The 16,567-nt window shown below is 42.2% G+C and overlaps 1 protein-coding gene across 4 annotated transcripts in view; it reads right to left on the bottom strand.

Moving 5' to 3' along the window:
• Nucleotides 1-2,268: 2,268 nt before the first annotated feature.
• Nucleotides 2,269-16,567, bottom strand: part of LOC144483758 (uncharacterized) — a 60,154-nt gene continuing 45,855 nt past the window's right edge. The window contains exons 5-6 of one of the 4 annotated variants that reach the window (XM_078202523.1): nt 16,275-16,539; nt 2,269-3,771 (exon numbers count right to left, since the gene is read on the bottom strand). In XM_078202523.1, the coding sequence (XP_078058649.1) occupies nt 3,749-3,771; nt 16,275-16,539 (288 nt within the window). In that variant the 3' untranslated portion in view covers nt 2,269-3,748. Of the gene's footprint in view, nt 3,772-13,059; nt 14,179-16,268; nt 16,540-16,567 lie in introns of those variants that run through there. The other 3 variants (XM_078202469.1, XM_078202403.1, XM_078202330.1) reach the window with 3 other exon arrangements.

The following is a 16,567-nucleotide window of genomic DNA, read 5'->3' as shown; positions in this document are numbered from 1 at the left end:
TTATATGCCTCTATAAGATCCCCCCTCAGCCTTCTAAACTCCAACGAGTACAAACCTAATCTGCTCAATCTCTCCTCATAATCTACACCCCTCATCTCCGGTATCAACCTGGTGAACCTTCTCTGCACTCTCTCCAAGGCCAATATATCCTTTCGCAAGTAAGGGGACCAATCCTGCACACAGTATTCCAGCTGCGGCCTCACCAATGCCTTGTACAGATGCAGCAAGACTTCTCTGCTTTTATATTCTACCCCCTCGTGATAAATGCCAACATCCCATTTGTCTTCTTGACCACCTGTTGTACTTGCAGACTGAGTTTTGGCGACTCATGCACAAGGACCCCCAGGTCCCTTTGCACAGTAGCATGTTGTAATTTTTTTCCATTTAAATAATAATCCAATTTGCTATTATTTCTTCCAAAGTGAATAACCTCGCATTTGCCAACGTTATACTCCATCTGCCAGATCCTCACCCACTCACTCAGCCTGTCCAAATCTCTCTGCAGACCTTCTGCTTCCTCCACACAATTCACTTTCCCACTTATCTTCGTGTCGTCAGCAAACTTTGTTACCCTACACTCAATCCCCTCCTCCAGATCATCTATGTAAATAGTTAGCAGTTGAGGCCCCAGTACCGATCCCTGCGGCACTCCACGAGTCACCATCTGCCAACCAGAAAAGCACCCATTTATTCCAACTCTCTGCTTCCTGTTGGATAGCCAATCCCCAATCCACGCTAACACCCTACCCCCAACTCCGTGTGCCCCAATCTTCTGCAGCAACCTTTTGTGAGGCACCTTATCGAATGCCTTTTGGAAATCCAAAAACACCGCATCCACCGCTTCCCCTCCGTCAACCGCACTAGTCACATCTTCATAAAAATCCAGTAAGTTTGTCAAACACGACTTTCCTCTCATGAATCCATGCTGCGTCTGCTTGATCGAACCATTCTTATCCAGATGGCCTGCTATTTCTTCTTTAATGATGGATTCCAGCATTTTCCCAACTACAGACATTAAGCTAACCGGCCTATAGTTACCCGCCTTTTGTCTATTTCCTTTTTTAAACAGCGGCGTAACAGTAGCTGTTTTCCAATCCGCCAGCACTACCCCAGAGTCCAGAGAATTTTGATAAATAACCACTAACGCATCCGCTATTACCTGTGATGTTTCTTTCAGTACCCTGGGATGCATTCCATCCGGGCCCAGGGACTTGTCCACCTTCAGTCCTGTTAGTCTACCAAGCACTGCCTCTCTAGTAACAATAATTGTATTGAGTACCTCTCCTCCTACCAACACTCGATCGTTAATATTCGGTAAACTATTTGTGTCTTCCACCGTGAAGACCGACACAAAAACCCTATTTAAAGTCTCAGCCATTTCCTCATTTCCCACTATTAAATCCCCCCTCTCATCCTCCAAGGGTCCAACATTCACTCTAGCCACTCTATTCCTTTTTATATATTTGTAAAAACTTTTACTGTTATTTTTTACGTTTAGAGCTAGTTTAGTTTCATAATCTATCTTTCCTTTCTTTACCGCTTTCTTAGTCATTCTTTGTTGTTTTTTAAAGCTTTCCCAATCTTCTAAGTCTCCACTATTTTTGGCCACTCTGTACGCATCGGTTTTCAATTTAATACTCTCCTTTATTTCCTTCGTTATCCACGGCTGGCTATCCCTTTTCTTACAGTCCTTCTTTATCACCAGAATATATTTTTGCTGAGTACTGAAAAAGATCTCCTTAAAAATCCTCCATTGTTCCTCAGCTGTCCTACCTACCAGTCTGCTCTCCCAGTCCACCCTAGCCAATTCAGCCCTCATCCTATCGTACTCCCCTCTGTTCAAGCAGAGGACTTTGGTTTGGGACCCTACTTTCTCCCCCTCCATCTGGACCAGAAATTCAACCATATTGTGATCACTCGACCCAAGAGGGTCCTTCACAAGAAGATCCTTAATTCTTCCTGTCTCGTTACACATTACCAGATCTAAGATAACTCGTTCCCTCGTAGGTTCTGTAACATACTGTTCAAGGAAACTATCCCGACAGCATTCTAAGAACTCTTCCTCCATCCCACCACGTCCAACTTGAGTCAGTCAATCAATATGCAGGTTAAAATCCCCCATGATTATTGCCGTTCCGTTTTTGCACGCATCCATTATTTGCTTGTTTATAGTTTGTTAATTAAATCTGATCTCTGGCTTCATCCTACGAGGAGTACAGCATGTAGTGTTACAGTCATGGCTAGGGTGTAGAGAAAGATCAACTTAATACAAGGTAGGTTCATTCAAAAGTCTGACAGCAGACTTAATCTTAGCCACAAGGCTGAGAAGGAATGAATACTTTATTTTGCAAAAATATGCTTGATTCATAAAATATCTGAAAGAAGATTACAAAAGTTTCAAAATGACCATCGCACAAAGTGCAATAATATTCAAGTTTTCTACACAGATCATGTTGCTGTCTGGGGTGCTTCAATATTACAGACATGGGGAGGCGATGGCCTTGTGGTATTATCGCCAGACTATTAATCCAGAAACTCAGCTAATGTTCGGGTTCAAATCTTGCCACGGCAGATGGTGGAATTTGAATTCAATTTAAAAATCTGGAATTAAGAATCTACTGACGACCAGGAAACCATTGTCGATTGTCAGAAAAATCCATCTGATTAACTAATGTCCTTTGGGGAAGGAAATCTGCCATCCTTACTTGGTCTGGCTACATGTGACTCCAGAGCCACAGCAACGTGGTTGACTCTCAACTGCCCTCGGGCAACTAGGGATGGGCAATAAATGCTGGCCAGCCAGTGACACCCATGTCCCATGACTGGATAAAAAAAATTCCAAATGGTCATTATAAATGGTACAAAGGTCTTTAAGTTGTCTCAGATGCTTCAGTACAATTATGATACATGTACAGGGGTGATGAATACAAAAACAAGGAAATTATGTTAAACCTGTACAAAATACTGGTTCCAGGGAGGAAGAACTTAAGTTACATGGATAGATCAGAGAAGTTGGAACTGTTATCCTTGGAGAAGAAAAGGTTGGGAGAAAATTTGGAAGATTTGATTTGATTTATTATTGTCACATGTATTGGCACACAATGAAAAGTGTTGTTTCTTGTGCACAATACAGACAAAGCATACCGTTCATAGAGAAGGAAAGGAGGAGTGCAGAATGTAGTGTTACAGTCATAGCTAAGGTGTAGAGAAAAATCAATGTAATGCGAGGTAGGTTCATTCAAAAGTCTGATAGCAGCAGGGAAGAAGCTGTTCTTGACTCGGTTGATACGTGTCTTCAGACTTTTGTATCTTTTTTCTGATGGAAGAAGGTGGAAAGGAGTGTGTCTGGGATGCGTGAGGTCCTTAATTCTGCTGGCTGCTTTTCTGAGGCAGCGGGAAGTGTAGACAGTGTCAATGGATGGGAGGCTGGTTTGAATGATGGACTGGGCTTCATTCATAACCCTTTGTAGTTTCTTGTGGTCTTGGACAGAGAAGGAGTCATACCAAGCTGTGATATAACCAGAAAGAATGCTTTCTATGGTGCATCTGTAAAAGTTGGTGAGAGTTGTAGCTGACATGCCAAATTTCCTTAGTCTTCTGAGAAAGTAGTGGCATTTCCTAACTACAATGTCGCCATGGGGGGACCAGGACAGGTTGTTGGTGATCTGGACACCTAAAAACTTGAAGCTCTCAACTATTTATATTCCATCCCCATTGATGTTGATAGGGGCATGTCCTCCACTACGCTTCAAAAGGCAATTGGATCATTATCTGAAATGGAAACACAGAATAAATACATTCCATCCAGAAAGAAGAATGTCAAGGAGAGAACCCACTATCTGTGATTAATTTAAAAAAGCTAAATAGGGTATAAAAGAAAAAGCATATCATTGTGCAAAGATAGGTGGCAGGTTGGAAGATTGGATATACTATAAAGAACAGCAAAGCATAACAAAAACATAAATAAGGAGGGAAAAATTAGACTACGCGTGAAAGGCAGCGAGAAATACAAAGACAGATGGTAAGAATTTCTACCAGTATTTAATTAAGGAAAGAGTAAACAAAGTGAATATTGGTCCTGGAGAAAGTGGATTTGGGAATTGAAAATTGAAAGTAGGGACACGGCAAATAAATTGAACAGGTATTTTGCATCTGTACCCACTCCAAAGCCTCCACATCCTTCTGGTAGTGTGGTGACCAGAATTGGACACAGTATTCCAAATGTGGCCTAACCAACATTTTATACTCGATGCCCCATCCGATGAAGGCAAGCATGCCATCTGCTTTCTTCACCACCTTCCGCTTTCAGAATCTGTGGACAAACTCGCCAAAGTCCCTTTGTTTCACAGAACTTCCTAGTGTCCTGCCATTCATTGAGTATTTTCCTGTCAAATTACTCCTTCTAAAGTGTATCACCTCTCACTTCAGGGTTAAATTCCACCTGCCACTTATCTGCCTATTTGACTATTCCGTCTACACCTTCTTGTAGCCCAAGACACTCTGCCTCACTATTAACCACCCGTCCAAACTTACGAATCCTACTCCCCACATAGTCATCAATGTCATTTGTATAAATAGAAACATAGAAAAACTACAGCACAAACAGGCCCTTCGGCCCCACAAGTTGTGCCGAACATATCCCTACCTTCTAGGCCTACCTATAACCCTCCATCCTATTAAGTCCCATGTACTCATCCAGGAGTCTCTTAAAAGTCCCTATTGAGTTTGATGAATAATCGGGGTAAGAAGTTTAACAACACCAGGTTAAAGTCCAACAGGTTTATTTGGTAGCAAAAGCCACACAAGCTTTCGGAGCCCCAAGCCTGTGACTCACCTGAAAATTCAATCAGATTTATTTGGCTAGATCAAGTTGGGCTGCCCGCAACTAATCAGGTGCTGACCCAACATGGTCCACCTGCTTCAATGCACCAGGCAAACAAACCTAAGAAAATGCCAATTCTTTGATTGGCAAGCTGGAGCATCAGGATTATGTACAGTATTGACAGACACCCTGCAGTCACTGGGTCACGCTCCCCAGGGCGTCCTTAACTCCACAGCAAGAAAACCAAGATATGAAGATGGCAGATATCAACCTTTATTACGATCTCAGTCAAGGTCAACTTGAAATGTAAAATCCCAGTTATTTACTGAAAGAATGAATTTTCTACTACGGGTGGCACGGAGTCACAGTGGTTTGCACTGCTGCCTCACAGCGCGCAGGGACCCGTGTTCGATTCCCGGCTTGGGTCACTGTCTGTATGGAGTTTGCATGTTCTCCCCATGTCTGCGTGGGTTTCCTCTGGGTGCTCTGGTTTCCTCCCACATTCTGAAAGACTTGCTGGTTTGGTGCATTGACCCGAACAGGTGCCGGAATGTGGCGACATGGGGAATTTCACAGTAACTTCATTGCAGTGTTAATGTAAGCCTTACTTGTGACGAATAAATAAACTTTTTTAAAAAACTTGAATGAAGCCACAAGATTCCACAGTTCCAAAACAAAAACATTTTTACTAAGAGTAAGATAAAGCAAAAACTTCATATACTATCTGGGTAATCAGCTATACTTTGAATCAATGTAAGTTAAACATGATTTAACAGGCAAATTGTAGTTGATTATAAACTATAAATTACACATTAAATGGCAGTTGTAACTAAGGTCGATTCTACAAATTGGCTCAGCAGTCCACTCAGTCAGGAAGTCCTTCAAAATTCTGTCTTCTTCACAAAGAATTTCAGCTCCTCCCTTTCTAGGATTTAGTCTGATCTTCAGCCAAGAGCAGTGCACAATCAACCTGAGTTCCACAGGCACGATCTTCACCAGTAATGGCACGCGTCTACAGGACCACCTCAACTTTGCTTACAATGGTCTGGATGGTGTAAGTCTACTAATGCTACCTTTAAATAATGCGAACAGCTTCAGCATCTGTATTTTTTTTCAGTTTCTGGACGTGGAGAGGATGTTTCCATTAGTAGGAAAAACTAGAACCAGAGGACACAACCTCAGGCTAAAGAGACGATTCTTTAACAGAGATGAGGAGGAATTTCTTCATCCAGAGAGTGGTGAATCTGTGGAACTCTTTGCTGGAGAAGGTTGTGGAGGCCAGGTCATCGAGTGGCTTTAAGACAAGAGATAGATAGGTTCTTGATTAATAAGGGGATCAGGGGTTCTGGGGAAAAGGCAGGAGAATGGGGATGAGAAAAATATCAGCCATGATTGAATGGCAGAGCAGACTCGATGGGCCGAGTGGCCTAATTCTGCTCCTATGTCTTATGGTATGTTGGGCTTTATTGCCAGAGGATTCAAGTACAGGAGCAGTGATGTCTTGATGCAATTATACAGAGCCTTGGTGAGGCCACACCTGGAATACTGTGTGCAGTTTTGGTCTCCTTATCTGAGAAGGATGTTCTTGTTACAGGGTAGATGCAGGAAAAATGTTCCCAATGGCAGGGAGTCCAGAAGCAGGGATCACAGTCTGATGTTTAGGCGGATGACCATTTAGAACTGAGATAAGGAGAAATTTCTTCACCCAGAATGGTGAGCCTGTGGAATTCTCCACCACAGAAAGCTGTTGAAGCAAAAGCATTGTACATTTTCAAGGAGTTAGATTGAGCTCTTGGGGCTAAAGGGATCAAAGGATGTGGGAGGGGGGGAAGCAGGAGTAGGATACTGAGTCAGGTGATCACCCATGATCATTTTGAATGGCAGAGCAGGCTCAAAGGGCCGAATGGCCTACTGCTCCTATTTTTCTGTTTCTATGCAATACTCTTTTAAATGCTTCAATCGAAACTTCCTCCACCACACTCCACTAACTGCTTGCTGCATGAATGTTTTCCTCATATCACGTTTGTTTCTTTTACGAATTGTTGGTTTCAAATGGGAGCAATCTACGTATCTACTCTGTCCAGATCCTTAATGATTTTGAGTATCTCTATCAAATATCCTCTCACCTTCTTTTCTCTGAGGAAGATAGTCCGAACATCTCCATCAGATCTGAAATTCCACATTCCTGGAACCATGCTCTTGAATTTTTTCTGCACTCTCTCTAATGCCTTCACATTCTTCCAAAGGATTCCTCTAGCTGATCCCAAACTAGTGACTTATACAAATTCAACATAACCTCCTTGTTGTACTCTATTAATAAAGCCCACCATAGTGTGTGCTTTATTAATTCCTCCCTCAACCTATCCTGTCACCTTCAATAACTTGTGCAAATATACATCCCACATCACTTTGCACCTGCACCCCCTTTTTAGGGCTATACCCTTTATTTTGTCTCTCCATATTCTCCCTATAAAAATGGATCACTTCACATTTCTCTGCATTGAATTTCATCTATCACCTGTCCAGGTGAGGGCAGCAGAGTGGCGAAGCTCATTGGCTGTTGCTGGTAAGATTTGCATAGGTGCAGTCACTGCAACTGGAAGGTGCCTCTGAAGGAGCTGTTGTAAAGGGACAATTAAACCACAAAAACTACTTGTGTTTCTCTCCCTATCTCCTCCTCTAACCAAAAAAAAAAGACGTCGGGAGGGCCACAAGCAAGAGCAAGGTGAGTTGAGATTCTTTTATCCTTTTACCTGTATAAGGGCAGTATGGCAGTTAGAGCAGTGGTATGCTCCTCCTGCCAGATGTGGGAAATTAGGGAGCAATCTAGTCCCTCTGACAAGTTTGTCTGCAGGAAGTATGTTCAGTTACAGCTCCTCATAAACTGCATTGTTTGATTGGAGCGGCAGGTGGATGCACTGCGGCGCATACAGGAGGCAGTGTTTTGGCAGATAAGGCAAAGGAGAATCCAAAGAGCTTCTACAAATACATAAAGGGCAAAAGAGTAACAAGGGAGAGAGTAGGGCCTCTTAAGGATCAACAAGGTCATCTATTTGTGGATCCACAAGAGATGGGTGAGATCCTAAATGAATATTTCTCATCAGTATTTATTGTTGAGAAAAGCATGGATGTTAGGGAACTTGGGGAAATAAATAGTGATGTCTTGAGGTGTGTACATAATTCAGAGAAGGAGGTACTGGAAGTCTTAAAGCGCATCAAGGTAGATAAAGCCCCGGGACCTGATGAAGTGTATCCCAGGACATTCTGGGAGGCTAGGGAGGAAATTGCGGGTCCCTTAGCAGAGATATTTGAATCATCGATAGGCACAGATGAGGTACCTGAAGATTGGAGAGTGGCAAATGTTGTGCCTTTGTTTAAAAAGGGCTGCAAGGAAAAGCTTGGGAACTACAGGCCGGTGAACCTCATATCTGTGGTGGATACGTTGTTGGAAGGTATTTTGAGAGACAGAATCTACAGGAATTTAGAGATGCAAGGACTGATGAGGGACAGTTAGCAAGGCTTCGTGAGTGGAAAATTATGTCTCACAAATTTGATTGAGTTTTTTGAAGAGGTAACCAAGAAGGTAGATGAGGGCAGTACAGTTGATGTTGTCTACATGGACTTTAGCAAGACCTTTGATAAGATACCACATGGTAGGTTGTTGCATTAGGTTAAATCTCACGGGATCCAGGGTGAGGTAGCTAAATGGATACAAAATTGGCTTGATGACAGAATCCAGAGAGTGATTGTAGAGGGTTTTTCAAACTGGAGACCTGTGACCAGCGGTGTGCCTCAGGGATTGGTGCTGGGTCCACTGTTATTTGTCATTTATATTAATGATTTAGATGAGAATATAGGAGGCATGATTAGTAAGTTTGCAGATGGTAAGATGCCAAGATTGGTGGCATAGTGGACAGTGAAGAAGGTTATCTCGGATTGCAACGGGATCTTGATCAATTGGGCCAGTGGGTTGACGGATGGCAGATGGAGTTTAATTTAGATAAATGTGAGGTGATGCATTTTGATAGATTGAACCAGGACAGGACTTAGTCAGTTAATGGTAGGGCGTTGGGGAGAGTTACAGAACAAAGAGATCTAGCGGTACAGGTTCATAGTTCCTTGAAAGTGGAGTCATAGGTGGACAGAGTGGTGAAGAAGACATTCGGCATGCTTAGTTTCATTGGTCAGAACATTGAATACAGGAGTTAGGACGTCTTGTTGAAGTTGTACAAGACATTGGTAAGGCCACACTTGGAATACTGTGTGCAATTCTGGTCACCCTAATATAGAAAGGATATTATTAAACTAGAAAGAGTGCAGAAAAGATTTACTCAGATGCTACCAGGACTTGATGGTTTGAGTTATAAGGAGAGGCTGGATAGACTGGGAGTTTTTTCTCTGGAGCATAGAAGGCTGAGGGGTGATCTGAAAGAGCTCTATAAACTAATGATGGACACAGATCAGCTAGATAGTCAGTATCTTTTCCCAAACGTAGAGGAGTCTAAAACTAGAGGGCATTGGTTTAAGATGAGAGGGGAAAGATATAAAAGGGTCCAGAGGGGCAATTGTTTCACACAGAGGGTGGTGAGTGTCTGGAACAAACTGCCAGAGGTAGTAGTAGAACATAGAACATAGAACATTACAGCGCAGTACAGGCCCTTCGGCCCTCGGTGTTGCGCCGACCAGTGGTACCAATCTAAAGCCCCTCTAATCTACACTATTCCAATATCATCCATACGTTTATCCAATAACCACTTGAACGCTCTCAACGTTGACGAGTCCACCACTGCTGCAGGCAGGGCATTCCACGCCCTTACTACTCTCTGAGTAAAGAACCTGCCTCTAACATCTGGCCTATATCTCTCATCCCTCAATTTAAAGCTATGTCCCCTCGTGCTCGCCAACACCATCCGAGGAAAAAGGCTCTCACTATCCACCCTATCTAATCCTCTGATCATCTTGTATGCCTCTATTAAGTCACCTCTTAACCTTCTTCTCTCTAACGAAAACAACCTCAAGCCCCTCAGCCTTTCCTCATATGACTTTCCCGCCATACCAGGCAACATCCTGGTAAATCTCCTCTGCACCCTTTCCAACACTCCCACATCTTTCCTATAATACGGCGACCAGAACTGTACGCAATACTCCAAATGCGGCCGCACCAGAGTTTTGTACAGTTGCAGCATGACCTCCTGGCTCCGAAACTCAATCCCTCTACCAATAAAAGCTAACACACCGTATGCCTTCTTAACAACCCTATCAACCTGGGTGCCAACTTTCAGGGATCTATGCACATGGACACCCAGATCCCTCTGTTCATCCACACTACCAAGTATCTTACCATTAGCCCAGTACTCTGTGTTCCTGTTACTCCTTCCATAGTAGAGGCGGGTACAATTTTGTCTTTTAAAAAGCGTTTAGATAGTTAAATGGGTAAGATGGGTATAGAGGGATATGGGCCAAATGCGGGCAATTGGGACTAGATTAGGGGTTTAAAAAAAAGGGCGGCATTGACAAGTTGGGCTGAAGGGCCTGTTTCCTTGCTGACAAAAAAAACTTTCTATGTCCTTTTGAAGTTCTAGATTATCCTCCTCACAGTTCACAAGGCTTACAAGCTTCACATATTTTGCACATTTTGAAATTGTGCCGTGTACACCAAGGTCTAGGCCAATACAGATCAGGAAAAACAAGGGTCGCAAAACTGACCCCCTGGGGGACTCCACTGCAACCCTTCTTTTAACATTCATGAACCACTAACCGTTTTTTCTATTGCTCAGCCAATTCCATATCCATGTTGCTGCTGTCCTTTTTATTCCATGAGCTATAACTTTGACTCACATTTACTGTAAAAATGAAATTGTAAATCCAACTCAGTACCCCTTGTTGTGAATATTTTACGTTAGGAGTATTCATTTAAAACCACACGCTATTTATTTTCATGTCACCCACTCGCAAAGATTTATTCATTCTAAAAGCTAAATAGTAAATAGTTACTTAGCAAAAACTGAAAAATGTTCCAATTAATAGTTAGTTGCCACAGCTAAGACTGTCTCCACTCTCTCCATGTTAAGGACGGTCACCTCAGCACCTCACTGTACCGCAAGCCCACGGATAACCTCACGATGCTCCACTTCTCCAGCTTCCACCCTAAACACGTTAAAGAAGCCATCCCCTACGGACAAGCCCTCCGTATACACAGGATCTGCTCGGATGAGGAGGATCGCAACAGACACCTCCAGACGCTGAAAGATGCCCTCATAAGAACAGGATATGGCGCTAGACTCATTGATCAACAGTTCCAACGCGCCACAGCGAAAAACCGCACCGACCTCCTCAGAAGACAAACACGGGACACAGTGGACAGAGTACCCTTCGTTGTCCAGTACTTCCCCGGAGCGGAGAAGCTACGGCATCTCCTCCGGAGCCTTCAACATGTCATTGATGAAGACGAACATCTCGCCAAGGCCATCCCCACACCCCCACTTCTTGCCTTCAAACAACCGCACAACCTCAAACAGACCATTGTCCGCAGCAAACTACCCAGCCTTCAGGAGAACAGTGACCAAGACACCACACAACCCTGCCACAGCAACCTCTGCAAGACGTGCCGGATCATCGACACAGATGCCATCATCTCACGTGAGAACACCATCCACCAGGTACACGGTACATACTCTTGCAACTCGGCCAACGTTGTCTACCTGATACGCTGCAAGAAAGGATGTCCCGAGGCATGGTACATTGGGGAAACTATGCAGACGCTGCGACAACGGATGAATGAACACCGCTCGACAATCACCAGGCAAGACTGTTCTCTTCCTGTTGGGGAGCACTTCAGCGGTCACGGGCATTCGGCCTCTGATATTCGGGTAAGCGTTCTCCAAGGCGGCCTTCGCGACACACGACAGCGCAGAGTCGCGGAGCAGAAACTGATAGCCAGGTTCCGCACACACAAGGACGGCCTCAACCGGGATATTGGGTTTATGTCACACTATTTCACATAAATATTTCTGCTTTTTTCCTCCTGAGTCTTTATCATGCGATCCTAGAATCAGAATTTATGTCACACTATTTGTAACTCCCACAGTTGCGTGGACCTGCAGAGTTTCACTGGCTGTCTTGTCTGGAGACAATACACATCTTTTTAGCCTGTCTTGATGCTCTCTCCACTCCCATTGTTTTGTTTCTTAAAGACTGGATTAGTTGTAAGTATTCGCATTCCAACCATTATTCATGTAAATTGAGTCTGTGTCTTATAAGTTCTGTTTGTGAACAGAATTCCCACTCACCTGAAGAAGGGGCTCAGAGCCTCGAAAGCTTGTGTGGCTTTTGCTACCAAATAAACCTGTTGGACTTTAACCTGGTGTTGTTAAACTTCTTACTGTGTTTACCCCAGTCCAACGCCGGCATCTCCACATCATTAGCTATGAGGACAGGTTGGAGAAACTTGGTTTGTTCTCACTGGAATGACAGAGATTGAGGGGCGACCTGATAGAAATCTACAAGATTATGAGGGGCATGGACAGATTGGATAGTCAGAAGCTTTTTCTCAGGGTGGAAGAGTCAATTACTAGGGGGCATAAGTTTAAGGTGCAAGTTTAAAGGAAATGTACAAGGCAAGTTTTTTTACACAGAGGATTATGGGTGGCTGGAACTCTCTGCTGGGGGAGGTAGTGGAAGCAGATACGATAGTGACTTTTAAGGGGTGTCTGGACAAATACATGAATAGGATGGGAATAGAGGGATACGGTCCCCGGAAGGTGTTTTCGTTCAGTGGGCAGCATGGTCGGTGCAGCCTTGGAGGGCCGAAGCGTCTGTTCCTGCCCTGTAATTTTCTTTGTTCCTTGTTCTAATCTTTTACATGCTTCAAAAACACAACTTTATTCATGTAAAGAATCATAGAATCCCTACAGTGAAGGAGGTGGTCATCGGGCACATCACGCTTGCACCAACAACAGTCCCACCCAGGCCCTATCCCCGTAACCCCACATATTTACTCTGTTAATCCCCCTGACACTAAGGGGCAATTTAGTATGGCCAATCAACCCAACCCGCACATCTTTGAACCATAGGAAGAAACCGAAGCATGCAGAAGAAACCCATGCAGACACAGGGAGATGTGCAAACTCCACACAGTCATCCAGGGCCGGAATTGAAATTATTGTACAGCAACATAAAAACATTTAAGTTAGCACTAAAAAGATTAAAAAGGACATAAGGACTTGACCAGCTGTTATCAATTCCAAAATGATCAGCTGGAAATCAAACCCAAGTTCAAATACCTCCAGTACCAGCTATTTATTAAAATTATTAATAATACAGAATGGCTTCCCAAGCAGTTCCACAGCTATAATAAACAACAGTTTGGTAATAAGTAAATGCTTATTACAGATAAAACTGGAGCATCTGTAGTTTCCGTGTAAAGTACAGGTATGACAAACATTTAGCCACTCAATTGCTCTTTTTACAACCACACAATCTCCCTCCTCCTGCATTATCCCACTAAAATAATTTTCTGAAGGAAAATTCTGCATAAATACTCCCTAATTGTCAAAGGTAATCAATCGCCATCCTCAATCTCCAATTCTGGGCTGATGTTTATCATATATAATGAAAACCAGCAATGATTCAATTCCACACTACAAATTGTTATACAGTGAGTGAGAGGAAGAGGGTACTGGGTATGTTCTCTTTAAAATATTTCATATCTTCCTCCAATGCTGCACCCGTCCTTTGTCTCCAACTTTGGTTGACTGTGCATTATCATCTCCCTTCACCCCACCGTCAATGGCAAAGCCTGGACATACTGCCAGTTATGTCCCCTTCCTACTGTCATTTTCAAACAATCTCTTCAATCAAGCTTTTAGTCATCTCTCCCACCATTAACTAGTGTTCATTCTGCCTCCCCCCGCCCGCACCTTTGTATAACAGTGTAGTAAAAATTGATTTTTGCTTGTGCTTACTATTTAAATTTGTATTGTGTGAAATAACTTTTAAATAATTAAAGATCATCTTCTTTGGCTTTGCATCATTGCCAGTGTTTCATTTCTACTGCCCATCTGTTCAGTCTTAAGTGGGAACACAGTCCAAAACGAACAAGACATTCTTGACTGCAGTGGAGCATTGTAGGTCGTCATTTGGCACTTTTCTGTGGCAATCTGAAGACACAGTCCTTCAAATTTCTGTGCTCTAATGTGGAAACTTCAGTGCCAGGTGCTTCAGTCACCAGTTATCAAAGTCATTCTGGCATGAAATGGTCTTGTTTACGTGAATTCTTGCATCTTGGCTTTTCTTTTGTTAGTACTTGTTTATATGCATTTCTTTAAGCAAACAAGCATGGTACCAGAAATGAATTTCTGTATGGATAACAAAGTGAAACTTAATGGAATTTTAAACACTCTATCATGCTACTTCTTAATCTACATTGTGCCAAAAATACAATCTTTTCAGCTCTACATTCACATATATTCCAGCAGCCAGGTGTACAGAGGCTTCTCTGTTACGTTGTTTAGGTATTGATCCAAAGATGGTCACTACCAGATTTAACCTGCTTATGTTTAAATTACTGATATTAAACTGAAGAAAATATCCTGCACACAAACACAAAAGCATGACAAGTGTTATATAAAGAAAAGTTGTTGAATTAATCAACGGTATTTTTCGTCCCTTTGTTAGCCCATAAAGGATACAAGGTACAAGGTGTGGAACATGATTTGAGTGATTTTATGGTCAACTTGTGACAGATTGGTTTTGTATCCCATGGATCAGAAATTTCACTTATTCCAGACAAAGTTAGAATTAAATTGGTTAAAATCATAGAAATCATAGAAACCCTACAGTGCAGAAGGAGGCCATTCGGCCCATCGAGTCTGCACCGACCACAATCCCACCCAGGCCCTACCCCCACATATTTACCCGCTAATCCCTCTAACCTATGCATCCCAGGACTCTAAGGGGCAATTTTTAACCTAGCCAATCAACCTAACCCACACATCTTTGGACTGTGGGAGGAAACCGGTTGAACAAAAGTTGAACATTTAAAAAATTTTAATTGAGAATTAAATTGGTGTGCAACCTGCATATGTTCTTGTGACTTCATATGATTTTACGATTTCATTCAAATCCACCTCTTCAAATTTAAATGAAATTCATCAAAATCACAATATAGAAACAACCAATTCGGGTCAAAAACAGTCCCGAGTTATCTATGGGAGCTATGTACTTTAATCCAATTTTTCTGTCTTTTGTCTGATTTTTATGTTCTTTTTCATTCACTTTTTAATGCCAAATTAAACATTACAGTCTCTGCCTCAATAGCAAAAATATTCTCACCTTTTGAAAAATGTCTCTTTTATGATAGCCCTGCACTTGTTACTGATTCACTAACTACTGATAACACCACATACTATTTACCCTCTCAAAATTCTTCTTCATTTAAAAAATCTCTATCAGCTCATGCCATGAGTGTTTGTAAAACAAATTTCAATTGTTCAAGCCTTTTCTCATAACTATAACCTCTTTTGGCACCATTCTCGTAAACTTTCATTGTACCATTTCCACGCCTCTAATCCCCTTCCTATAATGGAGGTGCCGAGAACTTGAATTTTCTCATTTTGTGTGTCATTCTAGGTAATTACAGAATACTGCTGTTTAAACAAAACTGGCTCTCTTTAGCTCGCTAAGTAACTGGTACAAAAAATGTAATCTTACATTCTGTTAAATAAAATTACTGTACATTCTTAGAGCTACAATTAAAATCATATGTCTATCACAAATTTTTGAAAACCCCCAACATGTTCCCTTTTTATTGTTCCTTGGGATGTGGGTGTCACTGGCAAGGCCAGCATTTGTTAACCATCCTTAATTACCCTTGAACTAAATGGCTGGCTAAGCTATTTCAGAAGCAGTGAAGAGTCAAATTTATAATTTAAGAGTCAATTTTAACAGAAACTCAACCAGGTTCAATATGCACATTAATCACGTGCTTAAATAGATTAATAAAGGAAACAGTAAATTGTTAATTTATTTCAACGGCAGAAGTAGTTGAATATAGTTCCATCACACCAGTAACTGTATTCTGGAACTTCCAAGGGTGCCAGGTATGTCCACATGATATCCATACCTGCTTACTTGTATAATCAAACGGTACAAAATCATTGGGAATGCAATCCCATCACATAACAGCTGCTTCCTTTGCTGTTTTTGGATAAATGCTCATTACAATTTTTCTTACTTCCTAATTTTAAATACTGGTAAATTTGAATTCTGCTTGGTTTCAACTTTGTAGGAAAATCATTCTCTTATCTTTAATTCTAGTTTCATTTTGCATTTCAGAAACTAGTAGTTCAGAGTTCCAGAGCTATCACTTCAAACTTAAATAATGTTACTTTCCAAATAAACAGGAGGCTGAATCAGAAACAGAATTTGTAAATTAGATGATCTTAACCCTCACTCTTATCCTTCTCCCTGGGTAGTCTTCCCAATGTGTAAAATTCTTCATTCGGACGTAAATCAACAAGATGAGCCAGACGGTTGGACATTGCAAAGAATGAGGCTATTGAGGCAATATCCCAGGCATCCTCCCGATCAAATCCATGCATTTCCAGTTTTCTTAGATGATCCTCACTGATGTTTTCTGCATTGCTCACAGTGAGAGCAAAATCCAACATGGCGTGCTGCCGATCATCCAGGTCAGCCAAGTGCCTGTTCACAACCACCTAAACACAACAAGCAGAATGGAAATGA

This window comes from Mustelus asterias, chromosome 1, assembly GCF_964213995.1.
Source record: "Mustelus asterias chromosome 1, sMusAst1.hap1.1, whole genome shotgun sequence".
NCBI classification, from domain to species: domain Eukaryota; kingdom Metazoa; phylum Chordata; class Chondrichthyes; order Carcharhiniformes; family Triakidae; genus Mustelus; species Mustelus asterias.
Note: the sequence above shows the minus strand (reverse complement) of the source record. Positions and strands in the feature narration are given on the sequence as shown.